The 17,745-nt window shown below is 35.8% G+C and overlaps 5 protein-coding genes across 15 annotated transcripts in view; 3 read left to right on the plus strand and 2 right to left on the minus strand.

Moving 5' to 3' along the window:
• The window catches only part of LOC129786498 (3'(2'),5'-bisphosphate nucleotidase 1), a 1,077,868-nt gene that overhangs the window by 805,797 nt on the left and 254,326 nt on the right, over window positions 1-17,745 (minus strand). The gene's annotated exons all lie outside the window — the stretch shown is intronic.
• The window catches only part of LOC129786463 (insulin-like growth factor-binding protein complex acid labile subunit), a 454,087-nt gene that overhangs the window by 182,016 nt on the left and 254,326 nt on the right, over window positions 1-17,745 (plus strand). The window lies entirely within an intron of this gene.
• LOC129786533 (troponin C-like) overlaps window positions 1-17,745 on the plus strand; it is a 431,024-nt gene that overhangs the window by 158,953 nt on the left and 254,326 nt on the right. The window lies entirely within an intron of this gene.
• LOC129786431 (uncharacterized) overlaps window positions 1-17,745 on the plus strand; it is a 414,480-nt gene that overhangs the window by 142,409 nt on the left and 254,326 nt on the right. The window lies entirely within an intron of this gene.
• Window positions 10,314-17,683, minus strand: LOC129786416 (negative elongation factor A). The gene is made up of 5 exons (XM_055821437.1): window positions 17,242-17,683; window positions 16,921-17,175; window positions 14,838-16,841; window positions 10,731-10,886; window positions 10,314-10,663 (listed from the first exon to the last, which is right to left on the minus strand). Exons 1-5 carry the CDS (start codon window positions 17,449-17,451, stop codon window positions 10,475-10,477), a joined length of 2,814 nt encoding a protein of 937 aa, XP_055677412.1. The 5' UTR covers window positions 17,452-17,683; the 3' UTR covers window positions 10,314-10,474.

The following is a 17,745-nucleotide window of genomic DNA, read 5'->3' on the forward strand; positions in this document are numbered from 1 at the left end:
CTCTCGGCAAGCCGTCATAGCTCGACGACAATTGCTCATTTAATATATAAGCCTTTATATATCCACCTCGACACCCCACCACCCCCCCCCTCGCAGTACATGGGGGAATCTCAATAGACAGCAGCAGTAGGGTTCCATTCTTCGTGGGTATAGAGAAAAAAAATCTAAAATTGTATGCGAGGCTTCAGAAGGTGGTAAATGGATGAATATGAAGGTGAGATATTCTTCACTGCCGGAATGTTCTTTTGTGAGTGCGAAAGAAAAGATTATGAATGTAATATTGTAATAAAACTTCATTACCAACATCGATTTTCCATATTTATATACTCCCCGCTACCCAGGACCATTGTGCTATATATGACATTATCGTTATCATTTTTACTTATGGGCACAAATTTTCGGATATTTCGACACAAAGTGGGGGAGTATATACGGCCAAAGTTTCACAATTCAAATAACTTTGCTGCGGGAATCAATTTCTATCGATTCACTTTTATCTCTCTATAGCTCCTTTCCTCCTAATTAGGCACACTAAATTATACTCCATCATTCATCCATTATTTCTTCTTCGACTCTTTGGTATATAGGGCTCCAGTTTGTAGGTACCTTTAAACCAAAAACAAGAGGTATAGATAATTTTCACTGGAAAATCAATCAATTGTCACGAACTATCGTCATCTTCTTGAGTTGCACGTTTGCTGCGGTTTATTATGCATCGTATACAACGCATGGCAATCCAATTTAATGCATCTGAGGTTATCAAGAACATTTAAGCGTTTATTGGGAATTAATGATGCACGAACATAAATTGGAATCCAATAATCTTAATCGATTCTCTAGAATTTTCAAAGTAAATTAAATAAAAAAAAATATCTTCGAAAATTCAAATAAATTATTAAATAAAATTGCACAAAAATCTGACTAAAATAAATTCAGGAGCTCGTCACAAAATTCCTGAGAGAAAAAAAAGAATTAGTTTCACAGAATTTTCTACTTAATAAATCTTGTAGAAAGAGTAATAGAGAAGTTTCTCCATACGTTACATATTACACTTTTTCGCATCTTATAAAATCCGTTAAATTGGCACAAAGCTTTTCGAGCTTTCATGTAACGTATATCCTCTCAAGATGTGAAAGTATTCCAAAAACTTCAATTTCATTTCTTATATACTATATCCTGGAGTAAGAGAAAAAAAACGAGCAGTGTGTGAAGCAATTTTCTTCGAAAGTGAAGAATTATTTAGTATTAAATTAAGGTCTTGGTTGTCTGTTATTGAATTTCTTTTTGTAAATTAATAGTCAAGTTCACACAAAAAGGTGTCACCTTTTGTTGAAAAATATAATACCTACATCTCATTAAATGGCCTGGTAATAGCTATATACCGAAATTGACCCAAATTCAGCACATCGTGGAATTTTCTTCATTTGAAAAATTGTTATTGTAGCGCATACCACGGGGTGGAGAAGTTTTCAGTAAGGGCGCATAGAATTTTCATGAAAATAGGTCAACTATTTGGATGATATTGAACTGAATATTGAATTTCCACAAAGGCATTGTCAACTATCTCTTCAGACGCAGAGAGACATACTCTGTAACTATACTGACTGCCCAGCTGGAAGCTTATCAAAATGTCGATATTGTTAGTTGGAAAAAGTGCTAAATCACAACATACATACAATGTACAAAGTTGTACAAGTTAATATGTCCCAATCAATTAAGGAAACTGCATATCGTGTGAGGAAGTCTCACATTGAAAACTTTAGCCAAAGTTTCGCAGAGACGCCTTTTCGTGAAGACTTATAATACATCAAGGCTAAAATTGTATCTGTTTGTGATTTAATGTCGCCAACAAAGAACCCTCCAAAGTGTTTCATATAGACATGGATATGCCCTGAATTTAGTCATTTTGTCCTTCACGTTGCTTTCAGTTTTGTGAAGAATCCACACGGAATAACTAAATATTTCATAGTTTTGACTGACAAGAAGAAAATTTTGAATCTTCAATTAATTATTTGTAAGATTTCTCTAAACTCAGAGGAAATTACGACCATAGTTAAGAAGTAAAATCAATGAAGAGGAATGTGATAAGAGATAAAAAAATTACCCTTAGAAATTCCCTCTTTTTCCCCCCAAAAGCTTTCACTTTAAAATCATAATAACTACAACTTTCCCTTTGAAAAATCCTAATCGATTTATTTTAAATCAGATAATACTCAGAGGAAACGTTTCATTTTGTGAAAGAAGCTTAAAATTGATAAAGGAAAACATTGGTGGTTATTGGAAGAAAAGTCGAAAAGTCCTATGGGAGATAGAAATTGAAATTTAATTGAAAAGAGGAATTATATTGAACTGGGAAATAGATATATGTATGTTTAATCGATTCGATTTTAGTTGTGCAACTTTATTTATCTTTGAAAAATTAATCTTAGTTTTTGAAATGGAACAAAGTTCATTTCGAGGAATGTTCAGAAGGTCAGGGTAGAATATTTTTCTTATGTAATTCTTTTTATCTCATAGAATTCAATTTCTTTTCAGGAGTTTATTGAAATTGAAAAGCACGTATGGTGTGATTAAATGAAAATATATAAATTGCAATTGATTGATATGTGTTTATTTAAAGTTATTTTGAATGCTGTTTGAATGATAACGATGATGTTTTTCTAGGATCAAATAAATTACTCTTTTGCCGTTGGCATTTGAGAAATTTTATGCTTCGCACAGAGGAAGGTAAAGAAGGAAGGGGGTTATAGTCAACTTGGATAACATAACTTATTCACTACATACCTGGAATTTAAGGTAAAATTCTACAAATAGGACAATTACAAAAGTTTCTGCCCCAGAGCTTTTTCTCAAATCACTTTACTCGATCTCACGTTTTTCCATGCTTTTCCGAAACCCTTTTGCTTTACCTTATAGTATCCCCCCTTTCCTACAAAAACAACTTCAATTAATTAAATTATCGTTAATTAAAAGGAAATCAGAAAACTACAAAGTTCACAGAAGTCACAGAATGATAAAATCATGGGCTGTTTTTGGCAGGTTAAGTATATAATTTCAAACATTTTATTATTTCAAAATTAATCCAAAGCAAGATCAATTGAACGTCAATCAATAAAATCAATTTTGTTATAGTTCATTTCACAAATATTAATTTTAAATTTTTGCTTCTGATTTATTGTAGCTTTTAAGAAATTGTTTATCAGATTCAGCTTTTAATGAATTTTCTATTTCTTTTCCTTTATTTAATTTTCGAAATATTTCTCTAGAAGGATTCTCACATTAAAACTAAATAAAAGTATTAGTTTGTACAATAAAAAATGAATTCTCATATAACAGCGTAATACAAGAAAGTTTTAAAATCAAATAATACTTTTGTCTAGAAGCCTTAAAAAGAACAAATTTTTAAAAGTACAAAAAACTTGTGTATATAGTTGTGTTTTCTCGTTTCCTGTGCGAGATTTGCTCTCAGCGAAATCTCTCGCTTACAGAAGAAGTTAATAAAGTTTCGGCAGCAGGAATTCTTGTAATTTCTGTAAACTTTCAAGTGTTGAATTTACAAAATATTGCAAATGTTTTAACAAAATATTGCACGAAGAGAATTAAAATTTTATTCTGTTTTTTTCTAGAGTTTTTTTTTCTTCTTATATTTAGTTCACATCTCTCAAAAACTTTCCGTATGGAATTTTATTCTATATACAGAAAAAAATTCATGTTGAGCAGTAAAATTGAGAACGATAAATACTTGAGATTCTTATATTTACTTATGCGATGGGGTGTGAGGGCCCACCATGACTTCCTTCCTTCAATTTTCTCCCTCTCGGTCACTCCAAAGATATTCGATCCGAGACATTCAGAGGCTTATGTTTGGAATGTGCTCTTCATATTTGCCTGGAAGAGATGCCTCTTAATGAAAAAGGAGTGAAGGTAGCCCTTCCCCTCCTCCGCATACACCTACGGGCGGGTGGATTAAATTCAAATCCACAAATAATCCTCAATTACAACCGAGTCCTGCTGAATAGTTGGAAATGATCAGTGATGCTGGTAAAGGGCAGGGAGTATAGAGCGAGGAAGTTTGAAGAAAAAAAAAAGATAAATAGGTGGAATGATTGACATGACGAGGGAGCAGAGGGGGTGGTTATTGAGAGAGAAATGAAAATATCTAACGGATGACCTCGAATGAGGGCAAATATACACTAAAGCATGCTTTTCCTCTTCAAAGCTGATGGTTTTCCATATCAGCGCCCACGAAAACTTTTGCTCTCGCATTTGCATCACAAAGAATCCATTGCGGTGTGAATGGGAAATCCCGAGTAAAATTCAACACAGAGCACCATTAAATCGCAAATTTTTCGATTTCAACTATATCGAAATAGTTTTCCCATAACCTTCATCTATCTCTATATGTACATTTTATCCCTGCCAGAAGCTTCTGATGGTTGAAAAGTTTATGCTGTCAATGTGATAATAAGGAATTTTCATATTAGTAGTTTTTAATTTTTAAAAGTTTTTAAATATTGTAAAATTTCACAATGAATTTTTTTTTTCAAAGTTTGATCTGTTAATTGGAAATTCTTTTATGGTCCAATTAATTTATTTTTCATTAAAATGTGTTTAATAGAAAATTGCTTTCATATTATTTTCACAGAAGCTTTTATGTCGTTATCCTTATTCCTTTGATCATACATAAACATAAATTGAATTCTAACGAAAACCACAATTTTTCCATGAAAATAATGTATCACAAACTTCCATTAAAATACCTTAAAAATAAAGGCAAAATATTTAAAAATATATTTCCATGTAAAGAAACTCAAGGAAATGCAAAATTTCCTCCCAAGTTCAGGAGCTTTGTGAAAGTATTGATAAAGTCGCAATAGCAAAATGTTATACAGTCGTGTCTGCGTAGTAGGACCGTCGTCAAAAAGACTTCTCCGCGGTAAAACGGCTTCAGAATAACGGGACAATTAGTATCCTGCCTTTCCAATAGTACTAATTGTCCTCCTCTGAAGGCAAATTTCCTTAGTCTGAAGCCGTTTTACCGCGGAGAAGTTTTTTTTTGACAACGGTCCTACTACGCAGACACGACTGTATCCCTAATTCCGTTCTATGCCGAAAGCTTTCATCTTCCAATGTAATATAACGACGAAATACATTACAATTCTCGATATTTAATAAATCTATAAATAACACTCGAGACATTCTCCAAGTCGTCCAATATTTCGGGCCTCTCCACGGTGGCCAATTATTGCGAATAGTACAAGTACAAATTGAGCATCATTAAGTGGGAGAGACGATGTTTGGCATGTCTCAAAAGGACGCTATTTCTCTATTACGGGCATCCTCTTGAATTTACCGAAATCCACATGAGCGATTTCTTTTCCATCAACTTCCTCGACTTTTTTTTGCCATCACACACCCGACTGGGTGAATAGATTCATGGCATGTGGTACATTTTTTTGCGAGATTAATTTCTTCCCGTCCTAATGTAGGCCGTGTGTGCGTACACCACCACAGTCAATGGGAACATTTGGATATTTGGAGAATTTCCCAATTTTCCACACTTTTCCCACCACAGCGTCTCCACTCTTTTCTCTCTTTTTCTCCCTCCCTCTCTGAGATTTCTGTTTACGGTCCCAGATATTGGGGTGGTTAAATCTCTCGTGGTTTTTCCCCAACCACCACCCTCTTACATTTTTCAAGCCTCTCTCGCTCTCTTTTAGGCACATCGTCCTTCCTTACACACAAGCTTAAATTCTCCTTACACGAAGAAAGAAGGAACCACAAGGGGCATTTATCTGGCAACTATAGGGCAAATATCCATGAAGTCTGTCTAATTCTCTTTTGATGGAAAATTTTTATTTCAAAAGAATCATTTATGTAATTTAATCAATTGATAGTATAAAGTTTTTTTTTGTTCTTCAACGTATTTTCGACGACTTTAGATTATGGGAAATTAGATCATTCAGAGTTAACAAAAAATCTATTAAAATTACATTTTTGTGAGATCAATCGAAACGGTCTAATTTAGCTTGAATTTTTCTTTAGAAATTTGCTTTAATAAGATTTTTTCATTCTAATAAAAAAAGCGGTAAGGAAAATCAAGAGATTTTCAATCTCTTTAGAAAATGTGTCATTTTGTGCTTTTCCTTAATCTTTGGGCTTATTTTTCACCTAAATATTGTAATACGAATCAATTTTGAAGAAGGCGAATAAATAAAACTTCTCATCTCTACCAAGAAAATATACCAGATAAATTCCCCCTACCCGGCCACATTTATTGGTGTTTGTATGCCCTGAAAGAGTATAGCAGAGGAGAGCGTTCAATTACAAGGTGGAGGAATCACCCGGTGCTTGAGACAATAATTCTCGTAGAAATTGATCCTCTTATTTCCCTCTCTCGGGACCTTCTTCTCTGTGTGCAAGCACCTACATATGGACGTGAAATTCGTGGATTGAATTAAGAAGTCATAGTTGCTGATACAGCAAATCCTGTCCCTGTAATTACACACACTTCATTGGTAATTTCAGCAGCAGTGAATCATCAACAATACACATCTTTCAACAATTTCTTTTCACAATTTATTAAAGAAATTCTTTCTTTTTTTCTCTTCAATTCAACTTTCACTTGAAATCAATCTTCAATGTGTGGTTTTTATGTATTAATAAAGCATAACATCTATTTATGCGACGACGAGATAAATTTAATATGTAATTTGCAACAGTTTCCCTTTGTTTTCTGAGAAAAACTATTTTTGCGAGATTAAAGTTTATTCTGCGAAAAGTTATCTCTATATATAGTTAAAAATAACTCTGTTTCAACATAAATTTCCTCTTTTATAGCTTAACTTATGTGCATAGCACGATTTTCTTCTTGATTAATCTTTTTTCCTTCTATGCATAATAGTTTCAATATTCTTTTGTATAAACTGCTATTATTTACCTATTATGTGTACAAATTGAAAGAATTATAACAATAATCAGCATTCTCTTTTGCACCCCTTCCTTTGCAAACCACCACATTTTGCACGCAATTTAACCTAGCTAACGTTAATGCTCCACAAATTATTCATCATTTTACTCTATTCACAAATACTGCAATTGTGCGACATTACGAGCTCTCTCCTGCTCTTCTGGGAAATATCATTGAAAAATAGCAAAATATGTTGCAGATATTTTTTATGTTCACAAAATTAATTCATCATGTATGAGAGAAACCCCCGAGAGGATAAAAATTCCCTGAACATGCTCATTTAAATGGAAAGCCAGTTGGAAAATTTATTATTTCAAATAAAAAGCATTTTCCAACTATTTGAACTAATTTGGTATTGTTAATTTTTCCCCATGGAAGTATTTATTACAATCATTTCACGTAATAACATATAATTTGGGTATCAATAAAACAGACCACGATTTTCAAATTTCCAAAAAATAGAAATTAACATTTTAAATGAATTAGAGGAGAAGCGTCCAAGTTTGACCTTTTGCACTCGATTTTACCCTTTTCCCTATATTGAAATTAAATTTAAAAAAAATATTCTATTAAGTTTTCAACATTTTATCAATTTTTAGCAGATTAAAATAAACCATCAATAAATGGGAAAGAAAATAGATAAAATCAAATAATTTACTTAATAAAATATCACGGTATTCTAACACTTTTGAATAATTTATAAAAGCGCAATGATACCATTAGAAAGTTTAAAAAAAAAACAACAAAAATAAATAAAAATTAAATGTCAAAGATTAAAAATTTACTAACAGATCAATTTCAATTACAAACCTGAAAATATACAATCACTTTGTTCACCTTTCCTGCTCTGCTACATCACACATTTGTACGTAAATCTCCGTGAGTCGAAGGGAATTAGAATTGTGCCGGGCAATATAACTTCAAATCCTATCTTTTATGCTCATATTTGAAAAGGAGAAGAATAATGGTATTTTATGACCTTTTTATTTCTCATCCTTTTATCCTATTTCACGATCTTTTGTTGGGTTAAATTTTTTCAAATATCCCCCCCAAAGGATCAATCTTTGACATGGTATAAATCCGCATAATTTCAAAGCAAAATGCGCATTAAAATACAAAATAAATTATATTTAAGTCGATTGGAAAGAAAGGATTTTCTTACATACGACTTTCGGGGTGTTTTTTAAGGTCAAAGAATGTTGATTGTTGAATACTATTGGATGGATTTTAAAAGAAAATCTGCATAATTTTTAGGCAAATTGAAATTGGAAAAGAAAGTCAATCATAACGCGTCCAGTTATTAGAGTTGGTATACCACAACGCGGATGGGTCAGTCTATGCGTTGTAATTTAATTTTTAAGTAGTATTAGTAGGCAAAGTTGATTTTTTTTTATGAAATTCATCAATTCGAAAGACAAAAATGGTTATATCTCAAGTTCTATTGCACATACAGAAATTTCTTGACTAGTTTTGGAAAGGTATTGAAATAAGCTATAATCTGACATATATTTCGATACATTTCAAGGTCACCTCCAGAACACAAAATTGCGGATTTTTGTTCTACCAAAACAGTTTTTTGGACTTTTTGTCCTCAAGGAATGGTTTTAGAGGTTTCTGATGTTCCAGAAAGTTGTAGAGAATTGCAAAACCTTTAATTTGATACCAAATTGAGCAAAATCGGACAATCCGTTCAAGAGATATAACTCTTAGAACTTTTAAAATTCAAGAATTTTTCAAATGGCTATATCTTCTAAACGGTGACATAGAATTTCTTCATTTTTGGACTGATGAAAGATATTGAGTCAGGCTACAACATATCAAAATTTAAAGGAAAACGATAACAGATGTTGGGAGATATAGCCCCTTAAATTTAGGCAATTTTTGTTTTTGTTTTTAGCGCCTCTTGCGGCCATTTTTGGAACTTGGAATGTTCTAGACAGTCGTAGGGCTTCTCAATACCTTTCATTTGATACCAAGATGGTCAAAATCGGTCAAGCCGTTCTCGAGTTATATCGAAAAAACACTTTTTGCTTTAGGCCGCTATATTTGCTAAACCGCTTGACCGATTTTCAAGTATGATTTGTTGATGAAAACATCTCACTGAGCTCTACAACATACTAAAATTTCAGATCTCTAGCTTTAAGGGAACTGATCGACGGTATTTCAAAATGGCGGACGGCGGCCATCTTGGATTTTGAAAATGCGAAAAAATGAAATTTTACACCCACATTTCTATAGAAAACTTCAAACCGGAAGTCTCTATCGGTTACCGCTCTTGAGTTATAAGGCAAAATGTGGAGTCCGGGCCGGCAGGCCGGCCGGATCAAAAATTTTCCACCACCATTTTCGTAATGTGGGATGTCTAAAACGTGCTCATACCAAGTTTGAGCCCGATCTTAGGGGGTCGGTTTTTCCGACGATTACAATACTTGGTATGCCACGATTGTGGTATACCAACTAATTAAAATTAAGTCAGAATAGAATAAAAATTAACGAAACACTCTAACTCCAAAGGATTAAGATATTGTTTAATCTTTTAAAGGATTAAAGGAGATTCCTTTCACCTCTTAAAAATTGTGCGCTAAACTGTTTTTTAAGTCCTTAAAATAACGTTCAAGACTTTTTTTCTATTCAGATATCCCTTTTTTCAAGCTTCCAGTAAATCGTCCGATAAGAAATTTCATCTTCAGCATTATTCTTTCTTATCTTGAAGTATATATTTTTTAAATTGTTATAAGTTATAAAAATTATTGAAACATGAAAAAGAAATAAAAACCTCGTCGATTTTTATAAAAAAAAAATGTAAATGAATTCCTTCTCTCTGTAGCCACTGAAGAAGGCTTGAAACGGAGCCGAAAGCTCTGGAAACGTGAGTCTTTTTGGGGTGAGAACCATCATTTAATCGACAAAAAACCCGGAAAATTATTATTGCAATTTATTTAATTTACTGCATTAAGGATAGGTTTGGCATTAAAACTAATTCGAGATTTTCTATATTAAATTTTTATTCTTTTCTTTCATAATATAATAATGTTATATTTCAGGATATAATTTCAGGAAAGTACAAGGCTTTTTTTTCTTTAATTCATCAATATACCTATATTCATTTCAATAGCTCAGCAATTTACACATTTTTTTTTAAACAATGAGAGAGACAAAAAAACTCCTATCAATCCCCCCGCAGCTGTCCCGAAAATATTATATTTTCTCTGTAAATATTAGATTAATTATATAGGTAATGTATATACTGTGAATTTACATTTCTTTTATGTACAGAGTAACTAAATTAAAAAAAAAGTTGGGCATTTAACTCAATTTATCACCTACGCCCGAATTATAGCTAATTTTATATTTTATTTGTTTTTTTTTTATGTTTTGTTGTTGAAATTAATTTAACAGAAAAATAAAACGCAAATTTGTCTTCTCCTGATGTTGAAAAAAAATTAACTTATCTTTTGTTCCCGTGCTTAGTCCAATTTGCATGTAGTTCCGCCAGATGCAGCATTAAATAGCAACTGAATTCTGTGCATTACCCCCACTAGCTGGTGTTACCTTTTGATTGTCATGCGTCCCCGGTTGATCTAGGCGCTTATATTTCTGGAAGGTCTTATACTCCATTGTGTTGTAGTCTAAGCGGATGAAGGATTCAACCAGCATTACTGCATCGGTGTCATCTTCCTGTTTTACCTTTTCCTGCAAAAGTATTTTAGTATTTTGATATGTTGTTACACGATGGGAAATCCCTCAGGTGTGTACTTACTTTCGCCTGGTTGAGTGTTATTGTGACAACATTGTCGGGATTTGGTCGCGGATTTTCCCTCTGTCCAGAAATGAATCCCAATATGAGAGCTTTGTCCAGTCTCGTCACACGATTTGCACCTCTAAACATCTCATGAACTTTATTTACGTGTTCACTCTGCAAGAAAAAAAATTATTTAAACAATTTTGTGATAAACTTTTGATGATTTGTTGATTTGTCCATCAACAACAAGCCACACAAACTAATGAGAAGATTGAGATAATATGATTGATATTTCATCGAACTAATCATCCATCCACCCCCATCTTCTCTCTTACTTCATTCATCTTGTGAATTGCAGCAATATCATATATCTCCTCTTAACAATGAAAAGCTACGACGAAAGGACATTCCAGACAGTCAGGAGAGAGACACGAGACAGTATGTATTCCCACTGCGCACCGTAATGCAATTTTCTCATGAAGAATATCTTCATTCAATTAAGTCTTATACTTTATTGCCCATTTTTTTTCACAAAGGACTTAATTGAGAAATTGACGAAGGAACTTCTTCTCCAACTTCCATCATCCCTCTATCAATGAATCATTCATTGAATACCGTTACTGCATTTAAGGTAAATTATTTATGAATCATTTAAAATCTCTATACAAGTAAATGTTGCTTCTCTGAAATTTATCAATTAAATTACAAGGTATTCTGTAATCCCTAAAATTATCCCCAAAATGTCCCTTAATTGGTTATTTCATTATGAAATATCTACATAAAACAAGGGGTGTATATCTGCTGAATATTTTGGTTTTATGGTGAAGAATCCGAATATTTCAATTTTTTTTTTTTGATTTACTTGTATTGCATAAAATTGAGAAAAAAAAAAGATTTCAGCACTTTTTGGGTTGTTACCTTTCGCTTTAAATTTAGTATTTTTCGGCTTAAATTGACTACTTTTGGGCTTGATATTTTCCCTTTTATAGTGTTAATTAAATTTTTTTTGTACTTTTTGTTTCTCAATTACTTCTTTTTTAGGAATAAAAAATTAAATACTTCTCTTCTTGAATTTAGTCTCTTTTAAGATTAAATTAAGCACGTTTTGGGTTAAATTTACTATTATTTAGCTTGAATTAAAAAATACTTATTAAGCTTGAATTAATTTTTTTTTGGCTTCTGTTTCTTTCTTTTGATTTCTTTGGCAAATAATCCGAATAATTTCATGCAGATAAAGACCCCTTGATATAAAACTTGTAATAATTAAAGGAGTTTTAACGAGATTTAATGCGCATCGCAAATTCATCCATCTTACCAACCCCTTAATTATTATTATGAACTTTAGGTGCATATTTGAAATTTCTTGCATAGGGAAAATTAAGACATGCACTGCACATCTGCAAGAAAATTTGCAATGCAAAATATTAATATCTTTGTGGTGTGATGTTTAATTAAAAATGGAAATATCTTTTTGTCGCAACAAAAGTCTTGTCTCACGAAACTTATGATTTACTTCTTTTTTCTAGTAATTACAGGGTGTTTCAATTATGTCTATAATTTAAGTATTGAATTTTACGTAAATTTACATAAAAAAATATGATTTTAGAATCTTTTTCTTTAATAAAATCATATTCTAAGATAAAATTCTAAAAGCTTGAGTAAAAGGAGTTTATTCACCGATTGCAGGAACGAGAGTAATAAAAATCACAATGTGACGTCACTCTTTGCATTTTTAAGCAAAATATTTCCCGACTTTTTCCTACAATCTCATCATTGTGATAAATGGGAAGTCTCTGACGATTTATTATTCGTTTTTTTTTGCTCTCTACTAATTTACGTCTTTTCCGAATTTCCCTATAAAACGCGGATAAACTCCTTTAAAAAACTTCTCCTTAGAGTTACCATCTCTAGGGGTTTTACCCGGAGACTTCGGGTTTCCGGGTATGATCTCCGGGCTACGGGTTTAGTATGAATTTCTCCGGGTCATACGATTTTACTTTGTTTTTGCCTAAATTTTCGACAGTATTCAAAAACTAAAAAAAATCGGAAATTGAATAGACTCTGTAATTCAGGAAATTTCGATTTTTTTAGCTAAAGGAAAATCGTCTTAAGTCAGATCTGAGTTTTTCTAAACTAGAATAAACTTCTTTAAACTAGACTATAGTTTTTTTTTCTCAAAAAAGATCTGTCTTTAAGAAGACTGATCTTTAAGAATCAGTCCTAAGATTTTTAAGCAAGGTTTTTGTTGCAGACTAGACTTAAGTTTTTTTTCTAATGTCAGGTTTTTAAGATTTCAAGGTTAGATCAGGCAGAACTGAGGCCGTATTCGTCTTGAAAATCTAACCTAAAGGAACTAAAGTTCGGCTTAAAAAAATAGGTCTGGCTTAATAAACAGCTTAGCTTTGTTTCTTAAGTCAGGCTTAAGTTTTTAAATCAAACCTACATTTCTTGAGGTGTTTCACAATTTACAATTGTTTAAGATAAAGCTTTAAGGGCCAGATCTAGAATGCACTTAACCCTCCCTCAGCATGACTTAGGAAACTTAAGGTCAGCTAATTAAACTGAAGTCTAGTTTAAGTAAAATTAAGCCTGGTTTAAAAAAAATTCAAGTACTTATGCTAAAAAAAAGTTTGCGAAAAAACGAAACTTATAAACAAAAACAAATATAAAATTTTTAAAATCAAAAAATTTATATAACAATAAATTTCATTGCCTATTGAGAGATCGACGTAATTTCTAGTATTACAAACATTTAAATAAAAATTTAAGGGGGGGCCAGAATGTAATGTGAGGTGCAAACCCTTGTTCTCCTTGTCTTAATATTTATCCTCAATAGAAAACTCAAAAATCGGGTTTTAAATGTCAAAAAAAAAACCTTTAAAAATATCTTCAAGTTTGAAAGAAAAAAATGTACTGGTAAGCTGACCAAGCTTACGAGAGCTGTGTTTCTTTCAGTGTACCAATAATGTGAGAGCAAACTAGAACGCGAATTAATTTAAATACGCGCAAAGTCGGGAAAAGTTGAAAAGTCATACTCTAAGAAATCTTTAGAAGGCCATATCTCGAGAACGGATCCATAGATTTTCATAAATTTTTTTTTGTTTGAAAGGTCTTGAAGTCAGCTATAACATATCGAAAAATGAAAAAAATTTATGTCGCCATTTTCGAAAAATTCGAGTTCGAAATTTTCGAAAACTTTGTTTTTGACTTTAGCGCCTCTTGCGGTCATTTCTCGAAGTTGCAATGTTCTATACATTTGTAGGGTTTCTCGAAACCTTTCATTTGCGCTTGAGTTGATCAAGATCGGATTTGTAGAACCCGAGATATGACATGCCAACTTTGGAAGGCTATATCTCGACAACGGATCCATAGATTTTCTTCATTTTTGGCAGGGAGCTAGATAATATGGTCAGCTACAACATATCAAAAAATGAAAAAAATTTATGTCGCCGTTTTCGAGATATTCATCGAAAACTCATCGAAAATTTTGTTTTTGATTTTTGGCCCCCTAGCGGCCACTTTTGAAACTTCGGATGTTCTAGAGAGTTGTAGGGTTTGTTGAGAGCTTTCATTTGAGCCCGGGTTGATCAAAATCGGTCAAGCCGTTTTCGAGTTATGGTCGATTTTCGATGAAAAATTGTGACGGCCATATTGACTAAACGGCTTGACCGATTTTCGAAAATGAGATATCGTTGGAAAGGTATTGATGGCCCCTACAACATATCAAAATTTCAGATTTTTAGCTATTACAGGGGCTGAGATATAGCGAAAACAAAATTTTGAGGTTATTCAAAATGGCGGACGGGGGAGTGGGGGGTAAAATTTGACGTCATAATCGGACGTCTTCCAGTCGATATTTAAACTTTGCCGTTTACCGCAAGTCTCTATCTATTACCGTTCTCTTGCAATTTAACGTTGTACTACGGACGGCCGGACGACGGCCGGACGGACGGCCGGCCGGAAAAATTTTTTTTTTGGCGCATACGTTTTTTGGAATGTGGGGACCCTAATTCGTGCTCATCCCAAGTTTGAGCCCGATCTGACGACTTTCGATTTTGCTCGGTACACAAAAAGCTGTGTCTGAAAGAAACACAGCTAATATTCAAATTCAATTCTCAAACTTACCGATAATGAGAGTCCCTTCCGGACGGGTTGTTGCGCCGATTGCACCTGCCTAGGCTGCTGCTGCTGCTGAACCACTGGACTCCTTTGGATTTGAGCCTGTTGCTGCTGTGGCTGCTGCTGCTGCTGCACAGTTGCCTGCGATGCTGGGATGGTTTGAATGAGTGTCGGCTGCCCACCTGGACGCTGAATGAGCGTGTACCCCTGCTGATTGAGCACATTGAGCCCCTGAACATTTGTCGCCAGCACCGGCCTTATAATCGTCCCCTGGGGACTCTGAATTGTATTCTGTTGCTGCAACGACGGGACATTGGTTATGAGTGCTGGGATATTTTGCTGCTGACTCTGCGGTGCAATGACAACGGGTGTAAGGGATGGGATACTCTGGGAGATACTGCGTGTGGGTACAAGAGCGGGAAGTTGATTGAGTGTCGCCGTGGATTGTTGACTCTGATCCGATGTCTTTATCAATCCTGCTGGTGAGCCCGTGAGAATTGTTGTGCCCGTGAGATTTTGCAAGCCAGACACATTGCTAATGGGAATCTGCTGGTAGATCGTATTACCCCCTGGAGCTACGCTCTTGATGATAACACCCTTCTGGGCCAACATGCCGGGATTTGTGAGGATGAACGTCTTCCCTTTGACACTTGGCGATGACATAACGGCGAATTTCTGCCCACCCTGCCCAGTGACAATCTGTGCCGTCTGCCCGAGAGTCTGCCCCTGGGTCTGAGGTCCCGCAACGAGAGTCACAACATTCGATGTGGGTGTCGTGATGTGCGTGGACATGATGACAGCCTTCTTGGCCGCCTCCTGTTGCTGCTGCAAACTCTGCAAGTTGACAATCTGATGCGACTGGCTGGGAATCAAGGGAGGGATGGTGGTTGTATTCGACGGTGTCATCATGATCGTGGGTGCCGTCTTGATTTGCACGATCTTTGGCATTTGGGCTATTTGGTGGAATTGCTGCGGTGTCGATGAGGCCTGCGTTTGTGACACAACAACCGTCTGGGCGTTCGTTGGCATTTCCTGATTCATAAACTGCTGCCCCTGAATGGCGTTGGGGTTCGAGAAAACCGTCAATGCGGGCATATTGACCGTCATGGGGGAAGATATGACGGTCTGGCTGATTATTTGCGGGGAAGAAACTACCGTGGGTGCAATCATGGGAATCTGCGATGGGGTCTCCACCTTCATCATTCCCTGCACCTGAGATTGAATTTTTGTGGACATTTTGGGAGCTTTGGGCGTTGCTGGCGATGGCACCATCTCGTACTCCTCCACGGGAGACTCAACCTTGCAATCCATCTGCTTCACATCGTACATCGACTCAATCACATTGTGCTTGGGCGTTGCCCCTCCGGAAACCGTCATGGGGGACGATGAGATCACGGAAGGTGCTGCCTTGGAGGCTGCGGAAGATGCTGAATTGACAGAGTTTAGCGAAGACGGTGTATTCTCCTTCACGCTGGCCGTGAGCGAAGCTGCCGGGGTTGCGGGCTGTGTGTAAATGGCCGATGCTGTTAGGCCAGCTGCATAGTCGGGTGTTGAGGAAGACGCTGTGGTTGTGGGGGTCGTGGAGGCACCACTAGCAGCAGCAGCAGCCATCTCCTGAGCCTTCTTCTGCTGCTCCTCCAATTCCATTTGACGTTTTCTCTTCTTCGCCGCCGCATACCCCAGAGGTTGCTCTGCAATGTCCAGCAACTTGATGCCCCCATCTTTCCGGCCAGCCGTAGTACGACTCATGTTGGGTCGACTGAGTCCCGAGCCCGTTGTCGGTGACCTAAAGCCACTCGTGGGCATTCGTGATGGAATCCCCTTGAGGGGTGTTGTGTCCGTCATTTTCCTTGGCATTCCTCGAGATCTGAGTGGAATTGTTGGCGCACTGGCCTTCTTCAGCGTCGACTGGGCATCAGAAGACTTCTGCAGTAGCTCTGCGCGCAATTGAACACTCTTGGGTTTCCGTTTCAGTGTAAAATGCTTCACAGGAGGCGATTGCTGACCAACCTAAAAAAAAATAATCACAAAGACGTCTCAAATTCCGCTGAAGTTGACAAAATTCCAATCTCTAAACAACACTACTCACCACAGAGATGAGGGCAGCTTTGTTGAGATACTGACACTCAAGTGGCAGCATACAGAGATCGCTGTGCTTATTCACAAGCTTCTTCAAATCATTCACCATGTCCGTGAAAATAGGGCGGGTCTCATCGTAATCCGATATTTCCGTATTAAGGGATCCCGTGGCGGGAAATGTTTTCATTGTTTCAGCAATCATTGAAACCCACAGCTCAGAATCCAGCCCTGCAACCTCAATTATCTCCTCCAATTCCTTCTTCCACTGCAAAGAGAAACACAAAGAGTCACTTCCGGATGCCTTTTTGCCCATCCGGACAGCAATACTCACCTCCTCAACATGACGCCGTGGGATGTGGAAGAAACTCAGCAGAAGCTTCAGTTTCACCTGCGTCTGTAGGTCCGGGAAGCAGTCCTTGATGTTCTTCAGCACTTCCTTGTTCAGCTGCGAGCAAATGGATCCACTTGTCCAGCTGTCGTTGGCGTTGGAGGTGCCCAATTTGTTGTGCAACCACAGGCAAGTGTCAACATTGGCCGCCATTTTAGAGCCCCCAACTTTGCTTGCAATCCACGTACTCTCCACCACCCCCGGAAAACACACTCTTCCACCACTTTATAGTGCTCTTCTGCTAGCCAAGAACTTGCACTGCTCAACAAACTACACCGTTGTGCAGTGAGAATGGGGAGAAACTGAGATATTTCACAAGAGTTCGATAAATAAAACAGGAGAACAATACGCCATCTTTCAAAACTTATGACGTTTGCTTTGTGATGTCACACATTATGGCGGAAAATTCAAGCAGTTTTTATAGCACAAATTTCAGTTACCCGTGTT

Source organism: Lutzomyia longipalpis, chromosome 1 (assembly GCF_024334085.1).
Source record: "Lutzomyia longipalpis isolate SR_M1_2022 chromosome 1, ASM2433408v1".
In the NCBI taxonomy this organism is placed as follows: Eukaryota; Metazoa; Arthropoda; class Insecta; order Diptera; family Psychodidae; genus Lutzomyia; species Lutzomyia longipalpis.